The sequence below is a fragment of the Populus euphratica genome, unplaced genomic scaffold (assembly GCF_000495115.2).
Source record: "Populus euphratica unplaced genomic scaffold, PopEup_1.0 scaffold16.1, whole genome shotgun sequence".
In the NCBI taxonomy this organism is placed as follows: domain Eukaryota; kingdom Viridiplantae; phylum Streptophyta; class Magnoliopsida; order Malpighiales; family Salicaceae; genus Populus; species Populus euphratica.
This window is the reverse complement of record NW_011499882.1, coordinates 1278367-1291648: the sequence shown is the minus strand read 5'-3', so window position 1 is coordinate 1291648 and position 13282 is coordinate 1278367. Positions and strand designations below refer to the sequence as shown.

The window sequence follows — 13282 nt, the reverse complement described above, 5'->3', positions numbered from 1 at the left end:
TAATTATGATTGTAAGGTTATTTAAAATATTTTAAAAAATTAAATTATTTTAAAAATACATTAAAAAAATAGAGTCACAGACACCATAAATCCTCGAGAGTAATCATTACCCCAAATTTGAAAACTTCACTACCCTCCATTCAAACTTGATAATCAAAGCTAGGCACCCCAGACCTATCATTGGCCCATAAATAGCCTACCCTAGTACCCTAGACATTCCACCCTACCCTCAGCACGTACCCTACAAACGCCACTCACGTGCGTCTACCTTCACCTTCTCTTACACAACACACACACAGTCCAATCTCTCTTCACTTTCCTGTCCTAAAGAAAATCTAAAAGCCTCTCCCATGTTCTTACATTACAAAAACACACAACACTTTCAGGAGTGACTCAGCTCTCTTTCTTGACTTAAAAATGCTATCTTTAACCAGAAACTCCCTCAAAGAACTCATCTTTTTTTTACTATGAAAGATGGGGTTTTTCCGGAGACTTTTTGGCCCAAGGAAGAAGTCTAGATCTTCAAAAACAACACCCTCTTTGTCACAGTCCAACAAGGTCGATCAGGATTTGGTGTCAACTACTCATTTTGATGCTAGCAATTTGGATACTAATAAGCATGCAATAGCTGTGGCAGCTGCTACTGCTGCTGTTGCTGAAGCTGCACTTGCTGCTGCTCAAGCGGCTGCTGAGGTTGTTAGATTGACTAGTGGTGGTCCTGGTGGGAGAGGTGGTGGTAATGTTGGTGGTGGTACTGTTGGTGGCAGTCACCGGCGGTTTGCGGAGGAAGTGTCGGCTGTTAAAATTCAATCTGCCTTTCGTGGTTATTTGGTAATTAAGTGTCCTATTTTATTTTTATTTCTTGCCATGATCGTGATGTTTTTCTTCCATAAACACCCTTTCAACATGAGGCCATTACGTTTGTTTCTCTGTGTGATCTGGTCTTTTAGTCATTTTATTGCAGAGTTTGTTTTTTTTCTTTTTGCCTTGATTGATGAGGAAATATAGGGGGGGAATGAAATATTTTGAAATATGAAATTCAATTGGAATTATTCGGGGATGCATGGAGAATTAATTAATTTTCTTGATTTTTTCCAAAACAATTAATCTTGAATCATTTTAGGATTGGCTTGAAGGTTTCCATGATTCATATTTAATTTTTTAACTTTTCAAATGGGAGATTCAACAATTAAGAAATAAATGCAATCCCACCTAGAAAAATTAATTAATTTAATTTGCTAGTTCTGATTATTTTTTTCTTAATTATTATTATTAGCCAAATTGAACTACCTTTATCACTTGGTTTTATTAGTTGATAACAACTATTCCTTTCCCAAAACAATGCAAAGGCTATCTTTCCTCGTAGTGGGCCAAAGCCTAAGCAAAAAACAGTTCCTCACTAATGTATTTGCCTGTTGGATCTCTCCCTCAAGTAATATCACCATCAAACTTTTATAGACTGTAGTTCAAAAGGAGTTGATTCTCTCACTCTCTTTTTTTTTTTTTTTGAAACTCTTCCCTTGCACGTGTCTCATGTCCTCGCATGTGTTTGTGCCATCTTCGTGACTTCATGAGATATGCTTTCATCACTAGTCCAGCCCCAGTCTCTTGTCTGAGCTCGTGAATTTATTTTATTTGTTTTCTTTAATATAATTAATTAATCTAAGATGCCCCTAATCATTAAAATTAAGAGAAAAAAATTGTTTGTTTTGAGAAGTATTTATTAGTTCATAGAGTATTTGACTTCCATTTGGAGTGATTTTTCGTGTATGGTTGGTGCTAGTTGTTATGGCCTTATGGGGTTCTCTGTCTGCTTTTCATGATTCTACAGTTGTGTACAAGGAGCCCACGGAATTATGCCACCAGCTACAAATTGCTGTTTTAAACTACTTTCCAATTTTCTTTTTATTATTCTGGATACCATTAATTTACCCTATAAAAGCCTTCTTTTTGCTGATTCAGCCCAGCAATTTTTTAAATGATTTTTGAAATAATGCGGTTATTAGTTTGGGAAACAGTTTCATGATAACTGCAGTTTTGTGTTCATCAAAATGTGTTTTGGAATATAAAGAAGTGGACCATCTGTGCATGGAATTAGGGTTGTCCATTAATTGGATGTGCAAGTGTGAGGTTCTTGCCAAGTTTTCGTTGTCAAATGAGTTGGTCATTCCTTAATTGAAGGAGTGATTAGCACTCAACTGGGTAGCGTTTATAGTGTCAGCTTAGGGCAAACATTCTAATATTGTAGCTTGAATTTGAAGTTTTTCTTAATTTTTGGATTCTAGAGCTTGGCGTGTTACTTTGCAAGTTGTCAGTTTTTTAAGCATGTAGCCTTTTGGCTTTTGTGTTTGTCAAACTTGAAACTTTAGTTCTTTGATTGATGAAAAAAATTATGTGACTGTTAAACTTTCTAATCGAAGTTTACACTTTACACCTCAAAAATTGTGTTCGATTAGTGTTTAAGGACATAAAAAACACAGTATAAGAAAAATAAAAACATAAAATAAATATATATCAGAGTGAATTTTTGTATTTAGATATAATGAAACGTGTTCCTTTTGTTCTCATTATTTTGTCTCTTCTATTACGCTATCTGATCTAGGCATATAATAATTTTCCAATTTCACCTACCCAAGGACACAGCTTTACAGTCATTTTGGCTGAAAGTTCAAGTCTTTTCCCACACCAGTAGAAACTTTTTTCCCCATCATGTTTTCGTTTCTCTTTTTTTTTTTTTAAATAAATAAATAAATTGATGAGTGTTGAGATAATGATTAAGCCCACAACTCTTCTTTAAGAATTTCATACATTCATATTCCTAAATACCATGCTTATTCTGATCCATTTCATTTAAAATTCCTGGAATTGGGTGCCAATAGAACTTGATCATTAAGAACTTAAATAATTCCATAATATAGCATTTATATATATATATATATATATATATATATATATATATATTTCATGTTAGATTTGGTTGTGGTTTAGGCATGATAGTTCATGGCGAGAATAGTTAGCTGATCATTTGTTTTTTTCTTTGGGTGATAATGAAGGCAAGGAGAGCACTAAGGGCACTAAAAGCTTTGGTGAAGCTTCAAGCCTTAGTGAGAGGCCACATTGTGAGAAAGCAAACAGCAGACATGCTTAGGCGTATGCAGACATTAGTAAGACTGCAGGCTCGAGCCCGTGCTAGTCGCAGTTACGTGTCGGACTCATCGTATACCACTGGCAAGTCCTCTCATTCTCGTTATGCCGTAAGTATACTTTCTTTTCTGTTTATTTAGATGGTTTTTCCTGTCACTTTGAAATTACTAGAAAAATAAATAAACAAAAGAAATTACTAAAAATAAATAAATAACAGATAGAGAGAGATGTAAATGTGATTGAATACAGAACTTCAAATGCTTACCATGGTCCTGCAGAATTCTCAATACACATCATTTTTGAAGGATCACGCCCTTGTGCCAACTTTCTTGTAAAATATAGTTTATCCTTTGTTTATTCAAGTAAGACAGAAGGTGCAGTGAAAGCAAAGAATGCAAGCATGAGGCATGTTGAAATCTGAGAGTGCTTACTTCCTGCTTGTTGCTAAACTTAAAAAGCATTTGGCTTTGTAAGAATGGTACATGCTATGCGGAAGCAGATTGAGGGACGGCCATGATGAGCACATGAGGGCAGCTTAGGGATGCCCTACTCTCTAACGTGAATAACATGTCGTTGACCAAACCCATGTTCATCTGTAAATTGAGAGTTGTAATTAAGCATACTGAAACTTCCTTGAGTGGCAGAATTTATCCGGCCAAAGCAGAATTGCTCTCCATCTGATCAAACCATATCCATAGGACCCAACTAGAAAAATATAAAGCTTTGATATGATTGTTGACACAGGTGCTTCTTTTTTTTTCTGTGATAGTCACCCTTTAACTGCATTTCCTCAGGTCCCTGCAAGTCCTTCAAAGGATCACCTGTCTCGTGTTTCTAGTACCAAATTTGATGGGCCCTCAATTCTCAAGGTACCACTTGATTGTTTTCATAGATTATTTTGAATGATTATCCCCGTGCCACGAATATTTTGCAATTCACCATGGAACTCTGATTGCATTTTTCCTTATCAATACATGCAGAGATGCGGTTCATATTCAAACTTTAGGGAGAGCATTGACTTTGACAAAGTAAAATTGGGATCGAACTGGCTAGACCGTTGGATGGAAGAAAGTTTTTTGAATGACCATGGGAGCAATCCACCGAGAAGTCGAAATGCTGATGATGAGAAGAGTGACAAGATTCTTGAAGTGGACACTTGGAAGCCCCATGTGAAATCCCAACAAAGTAATAGAACATTTCAGACTTCACAGCATGCTTTGGCTTCAGATCATAACAATCAGAGCTTTATGACTTTTGACTCTATGTCAAAACTATCAAAAAAAGAACCGAATCCAATGCCGAGCATCCCTTCAGGAGAAATTTTGCAGTCTCTTAAATTACCTCTAGGAAATGATGAAGCAGTTTATAAGACCGCTGAGAATAGCCCTCGTATGTTCTCTGCAACATCTAGACCTGGAAGTAGTGGTCGGAGAGGAGGCCCTTTTACACCAACAAGGAGTGAGTGCTCGTGGGGCTTCTTTAATGGATACTCGGGTTACCCCAACTACATGGCTAACACTGAATCATCTCGAGCCAAGGTAAGGTCACAAAGTGCCCCAAGGCAGCGGCTAGAGTTTGAGAAATATGGTTCAAGCAGAAGATCTGTTCAGGAGTATTCTGATTCAGAAACCCCTTCAGAAAGGGGTTTTGCTCAAATTACTGAACTTCAAAACAAGGCTTACGTAGCATCTGGCTACTTGAATAGACTGGGGACTTCCGACTTTAGGTGAAAACCGTACCATTTCTTATCGGTTTTTCTTCTTCCGTTTCCGGTGTGTGCAGCAACATCCTATAGTTGTAATTATTTGATCATTGATCTTACAGACTTTTTCCTTACAGAACTGAAACTTTTGAACATTTTGAGTGTTTCGGATTGATGTAATATCCCAAAATTGTGGTTGTAACCTCTTGGATTCCAACAATATTCAAGTGTTATTATAGCTATGCCTATATATTTCTCGTTCCTTCTTGTCTCTGACTTCATGATCCAATTTTGCTGTCCTACAAAAACATCATGTAAGAGAACTGACGCTGATGAAAACACAAGAAGACAGCACGAGAAATAGAAATGATGCTGAAAAGGGTTTTCAGGGGAGGACCCTAATTTGTATTTATTTTTGAATAATTGTCTATATTTTATTTAATAGCTCATTAAATAGGTTAAAAACCGATCATTTCCTAAATAGAAAAGAAAACACAACATAAAATTCAAAATTAAGGTAAAAATTCGAAAACAAAAGGGAAAAATAACAAGTAGAATCATCTTCATGCCTTTTGATTTTCGGGTCTGTAGAATCATCTGTTTAGAACTCTGCCTCCATAACAAAATGTTTGGTTTGATTGACCAACATTTTTATTTGAATGAGGATTTCGCTTCACAGGAGTGAATCATGAAGTGAATCGTGACTGATTTGTATGGTCGGTTAAGATCCGTGACTGTCCTTACCATAGCCCACATATATGTATAAAAACCCAAAAATTGCAGTATGTTAGCCAATAGCAATCACAATGCTATCAAGTTTAAACCCGACAAGTATCGAAATCTGTATCTTTACCCCGCTGTGGATTCACGGATGCCAGATTCTTTCACTTGCTTTATCAACATTGGATGGTCCCATTTGATCTGTCAATGGTTGTCTGAACATCAAAGTGAAAAGAATGCAATGCATCGCATTAAAAAGAACAGCTTGTATATGTTGTTTAGTGCCCATATCAGTCAAATGTAAACCTTGGATTCCCAAAGCATGCGAAGGAATCATTATTTTGAAGAATTTAGATGATGCGAACTTTTTAGTAGTGATGGTGACATAGAAAGAACAATTCAGAGAGGGGAATATGGCCGGCGACAGCAGGTGATGGTGCAATTGCCCTTCTTTCGTCTCACTATGTCTTCAATTTGGGATCCTAGAAATCACGAAGAACATGTTATAATATGAGTATTATATAGGGTTGCGCTATTCACACTCTCTCAAGTATAGCTATCGAAACCAGCTAGGGATCCTCTCGAAGAAAAACTCGAGTTATTGATTACGGAGTTTAACTTAGTTTGATTAGGTTATCCAGTTTAACCAAGTTAATGTCAAAACAGTTTAAATTAAAACTCAATTCAAGTTACATTATAAATCACAAGTTTATCAAATTAACTCAAATCAGGTTAAAGAATTCTTCTCTAGAGTGTTTATCGCACAAGAAACAATCGGATCTTACACAAATAGCTCTAATCTAGTCCATTAATGAAACGACATTGCATGAGATAGGATCGAATCTTGAGGTAAAAAAAAAAGGCAATTCTTAAAATGTGGATTCTTTTACCATTTCGTGAGAGAAAAGTGATTTAACTTGTCTAATCCAATCCAGTTGCCACCTAACTTCGTGTGTGATCTTGGGATTTTTTTGCAGTTATCCAATCTCTTTCGGTGGAAAGAAATGAAAAGTAGCAACCAATTCATCACATACCTCCCTTTTTAAACAATCTAATTCTAGGTGTCTTTCGATATGGATTAGCTTTGATTCAGCACTATAGAAAACAACTCTAAGTGAATGAACGGATGTGTTCAATTTTGTGAATTCATCAGTTAACATGTAAACGACTGGCCTAAACTAGAAATAAAGTTATTGAAAACTATATTCCGGTTATAAATTAAACAGGTTAATTTAGACTAATCTAAAATATTATCGTTTCAATATAATTTTTAAAAATAAAAACAATGTTATTTAAAAAAAAATTAAAATTGATTACTTAAATGAGAAACAAATACGATGGGGAAAATCAATTATCAATTCATCAACATACAAGCTCAAACTTGCTATTTTAGAAAGAAGAGTCACTTATTTTGTATTTCTTAGTGACTGTACTTGGAGACAAACTTCTTATTCAGCCCCATAGCCTCTCCTTTGGAACCAACCTCATAATTTCACTGACCTCAACAACTCAAGGAACACTGCACTTTCCATGTCAATATATAGCATTAGATAACATGAAATGACAAGCAGGATTGAGATTAACAGGCAATTAATGCAAGCACTGAAGCAACCATGGGATACAAAATAGATAGGCAGCTAAGAATGGCATATGTATTATGTACTGAGACAGAATTTAGATGCGCTAAAGAAACTCTTACGAGGAGCAATCTGTATTAGGATCAAGAATGAAGCCAAGGCTTAATCCGCAGAAGCCTGGCAGAGTAGCAATTGCTGTAGCATTAGGATTATAGGTAGTAATGAGGCCCATTAAGCATTGACAGATAGACCTATCATTTCCAGATTCAGCAATCACACCGAGGCTCATCATGGAATCACAACATGGTGAGCCTGGAAGTGGGTCTGGTGTGCCATAGGTGATGAATGTAGAGCAAGCCGTGAGGAACCCTGTCACGGTCGTGCAATCGACGTCGGCCGCCACTATCATAGCCCATGAGAACAACAGCAACAGGAGCACTCGAGTCATTATTTTTTGGACCTCCATTTTTTGAAAAATAGACTTGGACCACCCTCTAGTACTTGTTCAATAGCTAAGAGCTATTTAGTGCAAGATGGGAAATTAATAGTGCTGATACAGTTTGGTTGGTGTGAAATGAAGAGGGTGTGTGCTCTTTCACACTAGTTGAATGAGCTTATGGCCACCATGAGAACGAGAACATGAGCGTATGAAGGAACAAGGTGAGGACCCAAGGTTGGTGTTCTAAGCATTATATATATTATACCATTTTCTCAGACATCTGGTGTCGTGGTGTAGTTGGTTATCACGTCAGTCTAACACACTGAAGGTCTCCGGTTCGAGTCCGGGCGACGCCATTTTTGCTCTCATCTATTTCCCCCCGAAACAAGAACTCTACATGTATATATATGTGTGTGTGGTAGAAAATGAGGCAATTAAAATGGCAAGCCTTTTGTACGTTAAAAAAAAAGAGAGAGAAAGAATTATAAAAGAAGGCAAACAACAAATCAAAGTAGTTTCTAAGCTAAAACTATGCATACATATACAAATTTATACACACGGAAATTGAAATTTTAAAGCCATAAATTAAACCACGACCTTCTACCCCACTACAGGCTGTTTTCATTGCATTTCCATCTGGAAGTAGGTACGCAGCTGAGGTAGTGACACCAATGGCAATGATCATTTCCATTTTTTCCCTTGAACAGCATCACCAATGCAACTGTGAATCTGCATTGTTTTATTAAAGCATTAGAACAAAGCAAATACGGAAAATCTGGTCATCAATTTTTCAAATTTTTCAAGCAATGGCAAACTCAATGGTCACTGGTTTTTCATGTGTTCATCTAGTATATCAAGTGGAACAAAAAGTTAATGTGTTCAAGCCCCACGGCATCAAACCAGACATCGGTGTTCAATGACTGATGATGTTGGTTAAGGAGCATCTGCTGCTTGCTGCTGAGTGAAATAGTTCCAGCTGTTTGCCTTTTTCATGACATCAAAATGGGTTTCCAAACTGGCGAGCGCGCCAGGATTGTATAATATTATGTCATTATGCATATGATATGGTAGCTCGATGAAAATGAACATTCAAATGACATGGAGAGGATAATTCAACCAATTTCCTGGGGCCCAAGATCAATGTGTGTTTAAGTAGATATTTTGGAGTGGTGGACAGTGTGACTCACCCTACAATCAGCAGCGCCACAGAAACCAACCATAGAGCATATTGGTAAGCCTTGAACTTATATTTGAAACTAACACCGGAGGGAAGATTCCGACGCCCTTGCGAACCATACTGTGAACGGGGCAGCAGAACAAAGCCTAGGAGGAACCCTGACAGAAAGCCACCGATATGGGCAAAATTATCAACATGTGGCAAAATTCCTATTGCAAGGTTAATGGCTGTGATGACCAGAAGTGTTAACAGAGCTGCAGCCTGTGGAAACAACAAATAGCAGAAATTAGGCGAAAGAGTAACGGAAACAACTAAGTTGTGTTTAACTTTACAAATGCCGTTGTATTCCTTATGGTTGCAACTTGCAACACAGTAATGGATAACCAGGAAATGGAGCTGAAAATCTTGAACAATGGCATCACACTAAAATGTCAAACAATGAATAAACACCACTGACCCTGTTGATGTAGATGCTCCAGTTTGTAATTAGTTCTGAAAGCATTGCTCCAAGAAGCCCGAAAAGGGCACCCGAGGCACCAACAGAGATGCTGTTTCTAATAAATAGAGAGGAAAGCACACTACCTCCAAATCCTGACAGAAGATAAACAATTCCGATGCGAACTGCCAATTTGTGACAAAAGCATCAGATCACCTTAAGGTTAGTTGTACTACCAGAAACAGGAAAATAATATAGTGCCATGAGAGCTTAGTTGTTCGTCATGGATAAACAAAGACTACAAGAATCAATTTCATAACAAATCTCTATGTGCAGCCCTGTGATACAGCTCGTGCAGCCCGACGACAAATAACATAGCAACTGAAAGTTTCATCAAATTCACAGTTGGTGTTGATAGCAAAGAATTATTGGCCTCTCAAGAAATTTTGATAACTACTTACCGAACCCAAATTGCTGCTCGAGACGAATGCCAATGAAGACCAGGCTCAGCATGTTTGCAAGAAGATGAATAATACCAGCATGCAACCAGATACAACTGATAAGCCTCCATCCTTGGTGCTTGTGTACAACCTTGGTCCACTCAAGAGCTCCCAATCTCTCTAACCTTTGAAAGTTCCACAAAAAGAAAGAAAAAGCTTCAAGTAATTGCTTTATGTTTATCCTACCTTCTTTTCCATATCTTTATGTTATTGACAATGCTGAGAAACAAGAGATGACAACTTTTCAATAAGTTAATTAATTTAGTTCCTGAAAAATCCAAATACACATAATTTCTTACAAATGCTTCTGTTAGAAACATATTTTCAAGGTTAGAAGTGTTTGAGAAAAAAAAGAGAGAGAAAGTAACAGATCTATTTCATGATATCCACAGAATTTCGACCCCTGAAGCCTTAAATCCATCATAAAAACATATAGTATCTCAAACCAATAATCTGAAAATTCATGTCATTTGACTCCAAAGACGACACGGACCAGCCTAAAAACACAACAATGAAATACAGTAATTGAGATACGGGCATCGGTCTCTAAAGCAGATCACACTAAATTCTCTTCAAGGATTAATCAATCAAAAACAACCCCCCATGGAAGCCACGCACGAGGCATTCTAAATTCATCAGAGCAACGCTAAATTTCCAAATTCATTTGTACACACATCAAAAAGGATCAAAATTCCTCCTCAAACTCAGTTTATCAATCACAAACTACTGAAACAACAGCAACCCAGGAATCTAAAAGCTAAGTCGTGGAGAAGTTTTAAACCCTCCATAAAACAGAATGACATAAAACAGAAAATAGACAAGAAAAATGATACAAAGAGTAAAAAGTAAAGCAAAGAATAAGGGAAATTACTTACGTAGCAGAAGAGGGACCAAAGAGAGGATTATCTTTCAAAGGCTCAAAAGAAAACCTCCCAAGAAACCTTGCAACACACTTCCCTTCCAATCTTGTATGTAAATATTTAGGACAATTATTGATGTACATCACAACAATGAAGACAACAACATTTGCCACCACAAACATAGGTACAAGCCATGATGTCCAGTAATGAGCTTCTGCATCTTCTATCAGATATGTTGGAGTTGATGAGTAACCGTTTCTGTTGTTGCTGTTGCCTCTGCTCTTAACTCCTCTTTCTATGTCTTCTCTTGACATGTTTGACATTTCTTGATGATGTTCTTGCATGTGTCTCTTTCTTTAAAAGGACCTGTACTTTGGTTTCTTGTTTTCCTTTATCTCCGTAGAAATGGTATAGTGGTGGCGTTGGTGAATTCAATGGATTTTAATGGAGAAAGAAAGAAAGTGGGTGAGGAATTTTCAAGTTTCTAACTGCCAAGGTGAGCGAGGTAACCTCCAATGGACATTATTCATTTGATCATGTACAAACACTACTACGATTCTGTTTTTGGGCAGTCCACTAGTCTCTTGACAAGTTGCCTATTGCTAATTTCTATTTTTCCTTCTCTTCTCTACATTGTTGCATTGAAGTGGAATATATTTTTATAGCTCAACTAATATAGTAATTTTTTCCCTTCCTCAAGAAATCCCAAGTTCAAGCATTTCCTCTATAGTCAAAACGAAAGAAATTGATTTTTTTACGTAAATGGGAAATAAGAAACTCCTCTTGATAGTGACGTGTCAAGATTCCATTGGGTGGATGGATGTGAAAAGAATGGTCGTGGAAGCAGTGGATGGAGGCTGATTCGACGCGGTATATCACCTTCTGTTTCTTCTTGCAAGGCACTTCCTGTTTTAAATGCTTGAAGACGCGGGTTTGCTTTCAAGAATATTAAGCTAAGAGCTGGATCCTTCATGGAGAATCAATTTCAGCCCCAATAAATTAGTGTATAACATGACTTCAAGACAAAGACATGTAGCCCTTCGTGATTAATCTATGTCCAGAAAAGAGAGAGAGAGAACATTGAACATGGCTGTAAAACCTGGTTCAATCCCTATATTAGCCATTATCTGGTTTAGAGATTTGGTGCCTCAACTCCAATTTATTTTACATAATATTGTTTAAAGATTTTATATTTAAAAAAATATTATAATTTGAAAAAATTCAAACTAAGTTTCAATTGAGTTGAATTGCTATATTAACAAAATATAACTAGATTAACTTTCATTTGATTTAATATAAAATTTAATTTAAATTAAAAGTTTTAGATTCGTGGTTCTTGATCATGAAATTAAGATGTAGTTTATAACATTGTTATTTAATGTAATTTCTGATTAGAGTGCTTTAATATTTAAAGAAGTTTTGAATACGAATTAATTACCTAAAATATGATTGGAAAATGAGTGAATGTTAGTATGATAATAATAATATGACCTTTAAATTAAGAGAAAAATACATAAAGAGACTATGGAACACCCCTTTAAGTGTTACAAAGTGATAAAATGGTAAATATTTGAGTTCCCATATGCATTCTAATAGATGAAAAAAAAAAACACGATGGATAAATTTTTTTTTTTTATGATCTAAAATTCGACTGACTTCATATATAAAACACTAATGTAAATTAAAATCGAGTGCGTTTATATAAATTAAAATTAATCAATAATGTAAGAGAGCACACTCATTTATGTTAATTATTCAATAAAATCTTAAGTTAAATATTAATTATTATTTTATTAAAAAAATATTCCGAAATCATCACATTGAGAGACAATATCTCTAGCTATCACTGATATAAAGAGAACCGTGAAATGATGATATTCAACAGAGAATATATAGTGCATCAAAATGTCCAATAATACAGCCTGAAATTTCTCTATTAAAAGGGTTTTTTTTTTTTCATATTCTATTTTTTAGTTCGAGGGATTGATTTGAACCCTCAATATATTCCAACTATTCCATTTATGTTGAAAAAAAATGAAATATTTTATGATAATAAACAATTGGACACTTGGATTTGCTAAATTTAAAAAATAGATTTTAGCCTTAAATAAGCACAAATTTATTAGTGAGAGAATACCATATAAATATACAAAGAATCTTTTTTTATATATACATACAAGAAAGAAGAAATAGGAAGTTTGCAAAGGTAATGATGCGGTTTAATTAGGCTTTAATTAATTGGTTAAAATATTTAAATGTCAACAAATAGTAGCTCTCAGTTCTAAAGAAGGAGAAAGATTAAAATTCTTTCTATGTATTAGGGTTATTTATTTATTTATTATTATTGAAGTAGGAAACAAGGAATTTGATGCTTCTGTCGTTTCATACTCAGAATTAAAATCCCCCTTTAGAGATTCCTATGTGGTATATAACTAGATTTGTGAGTCCGCACTAAGCCGCGAGCTGTAAATTTGTTTTGTTGGTTAATAAAAATGCATAGATGACACTCAATTATGCTTTTAAACAAGTAAAAAAAAAAATAACTTGAGGCATAGACTTTACTAGTCATAAAAAAAATATAATTTAATTAGATAATAAAAAAATTAAATAATAACAGTAAGTCAACTAATTTAAACAAAAAAAAATCATAAAGACCTGCCCAAAAAAATAGTTACAAAAAAAAAACAATAACTAAGATTCCAACTAATCTACTAGAATTTTTTTAAA

The 13282-nt window shown here is 35.4% G+C and overlaps 3 protein-coding genes and 1 non-coding gene across 5 annotated transcripts; 2 read left to right on the top strand and 2 right to left on the bottom strand.

Annotated features, from left to right (window-relative positions):
- The first annotated feature begins 218 nt into the window (after positions 1 to 218).
- Positions 219 to 5107, top strand: LOC105129641 (protein IQ-DOMAIN 14). 2 transcript variants are annotated; one of them, XM_011031784.1, is made up of 5 exons: positions 219 to 831; positions 3054 to 3254; positions 3939 to 4013; positions 4125 to 4458; positions 4492 to 5107. In XM_011031784.1, the coding sequence occupies exons 1-5, from the start codon at positions 475 to 477 to the stop codon at positions 4872 to 4874; spliced, it is 1350 nt and encodes a 449-aa protein (XP_011030086.1). In that variant the 5' UTR covers positions 219 to 474; the 3' UTR covers positions 4875 to 5107. The 2 variants fall into 2 exon arrangements, with proteins under 2 accessions (XP_011030086.1, XP_011030085.1); XM_011031783.1 differs by having other exon boundaries at positions 220 to 831; positions 4125 to 5107.
- Positions 5108 to 6882: 1775 nt separating this feature from the next.
- Positions 6883 to 7814, bottom strand: LOC105129640 (Bifunctional inhibitor/lipid-transfer protein/seed storage 2S albumin superfamily protein). Its single transcript, XM_011031782.1, has 2 exons — positions 7266 to 7814; positions 6883 to 7085 (listed from the first exon to the last, which is right to left on the bottom strand). Exons 1-2 carry the CDS (start codon positions 7607 to 7609, stop codon positions 7076 to 7078), a joined length of 354 nt encoding a protein of 117 aa, XP_011030084.1. The 5' UTR covers positions 7610 to 7814; the 3' UTR covers positions 6883 to 7075.
- Positions 7815 to 7864: 50 nt separating this feature from the next.
- TRNAV-AAC (transfer RNA valine (anticodon AAC)) lies at positions 7865 to 7938 on the top strand. The gene has a single exon. It is a non-coding gene; the product is annotated as a tRNA-Val (tRNA).
- LOC105129639 (inactive rhomboid protein 1-like) lies at positions 7874 to 11284 on the bottom strand. Its single transcript, XM_011031781.1, has 5 exons — positions 10571 to 11284; positions 9657 to 9820; positions 9217 to 9380; positions 8770 to 9020; positions 7874 to 8311 (listed from the first exon to the last, which is right to left on the bottom strand). The coding sequence occupies exons 1-5, from the start codon at positions 10897 to 10899 to the stop codon at positions 8191 to 8193; spliced, it is 1029 nt and encodes a 342-aa protein (XP_011030083.1). The 5' UTR covers positions 10900 to 11284; the 3' UTR covers positions 7874 to 8190.
- Between the last annotated feature and the right edge of the window lie 1998 nt (positions 11285 to 13282).

Coding starts and splice junctions, on each gene's coding strand:
- LOC105129641 (XM_011031783.1), top strand. CDS start 475: ATGGGGTTTTTCCGGAGACTTTTTGGCCCAAGGAAGAAGTCTAGATCT. Junction 3,255..3,938: donor CCTCTCATTCTCGTTATGCC/GTAAGTATACTT, acceptor GCATTTCCTCAG/GTCCCTGCAAGTCCTTCAAA. Junction 4,014..4,124: donor ATGGGCCCTCAATTCTCAAG/GTACCACTTGAT, acceptor CAATACATGCAG/AGATGCGGTTCATATTCAAA.
- LOC105129640 (XM_011031782.1), bottom strand. CDS start 7,609: ATGGAGGTCCAAAAAATAATGACTCGAGTGCTCCTGTTGCTGTTGTTC.
- LOC105129639 (XM_011031781.1), bottom strand. CDS start 10,899: ATGCAAGAACATCATCAAGAAATGTCAAACATGTCAAGAGAAGACATA. Junction 9,381..9,656: donor CGAGCAGCAATTTGGGTTCG/GTAAGTAGTTAT, acceptor ACAAATTGGCAG/TTCGCATCGGAATTGTTTAT. Junction 8,312..8,769: donor GTGGCGCTGCTGATTGTAGG/GTGAGTCACACT, acceptor AAAACAATGCAG/ATTCACAGTTGCATTGGTGA.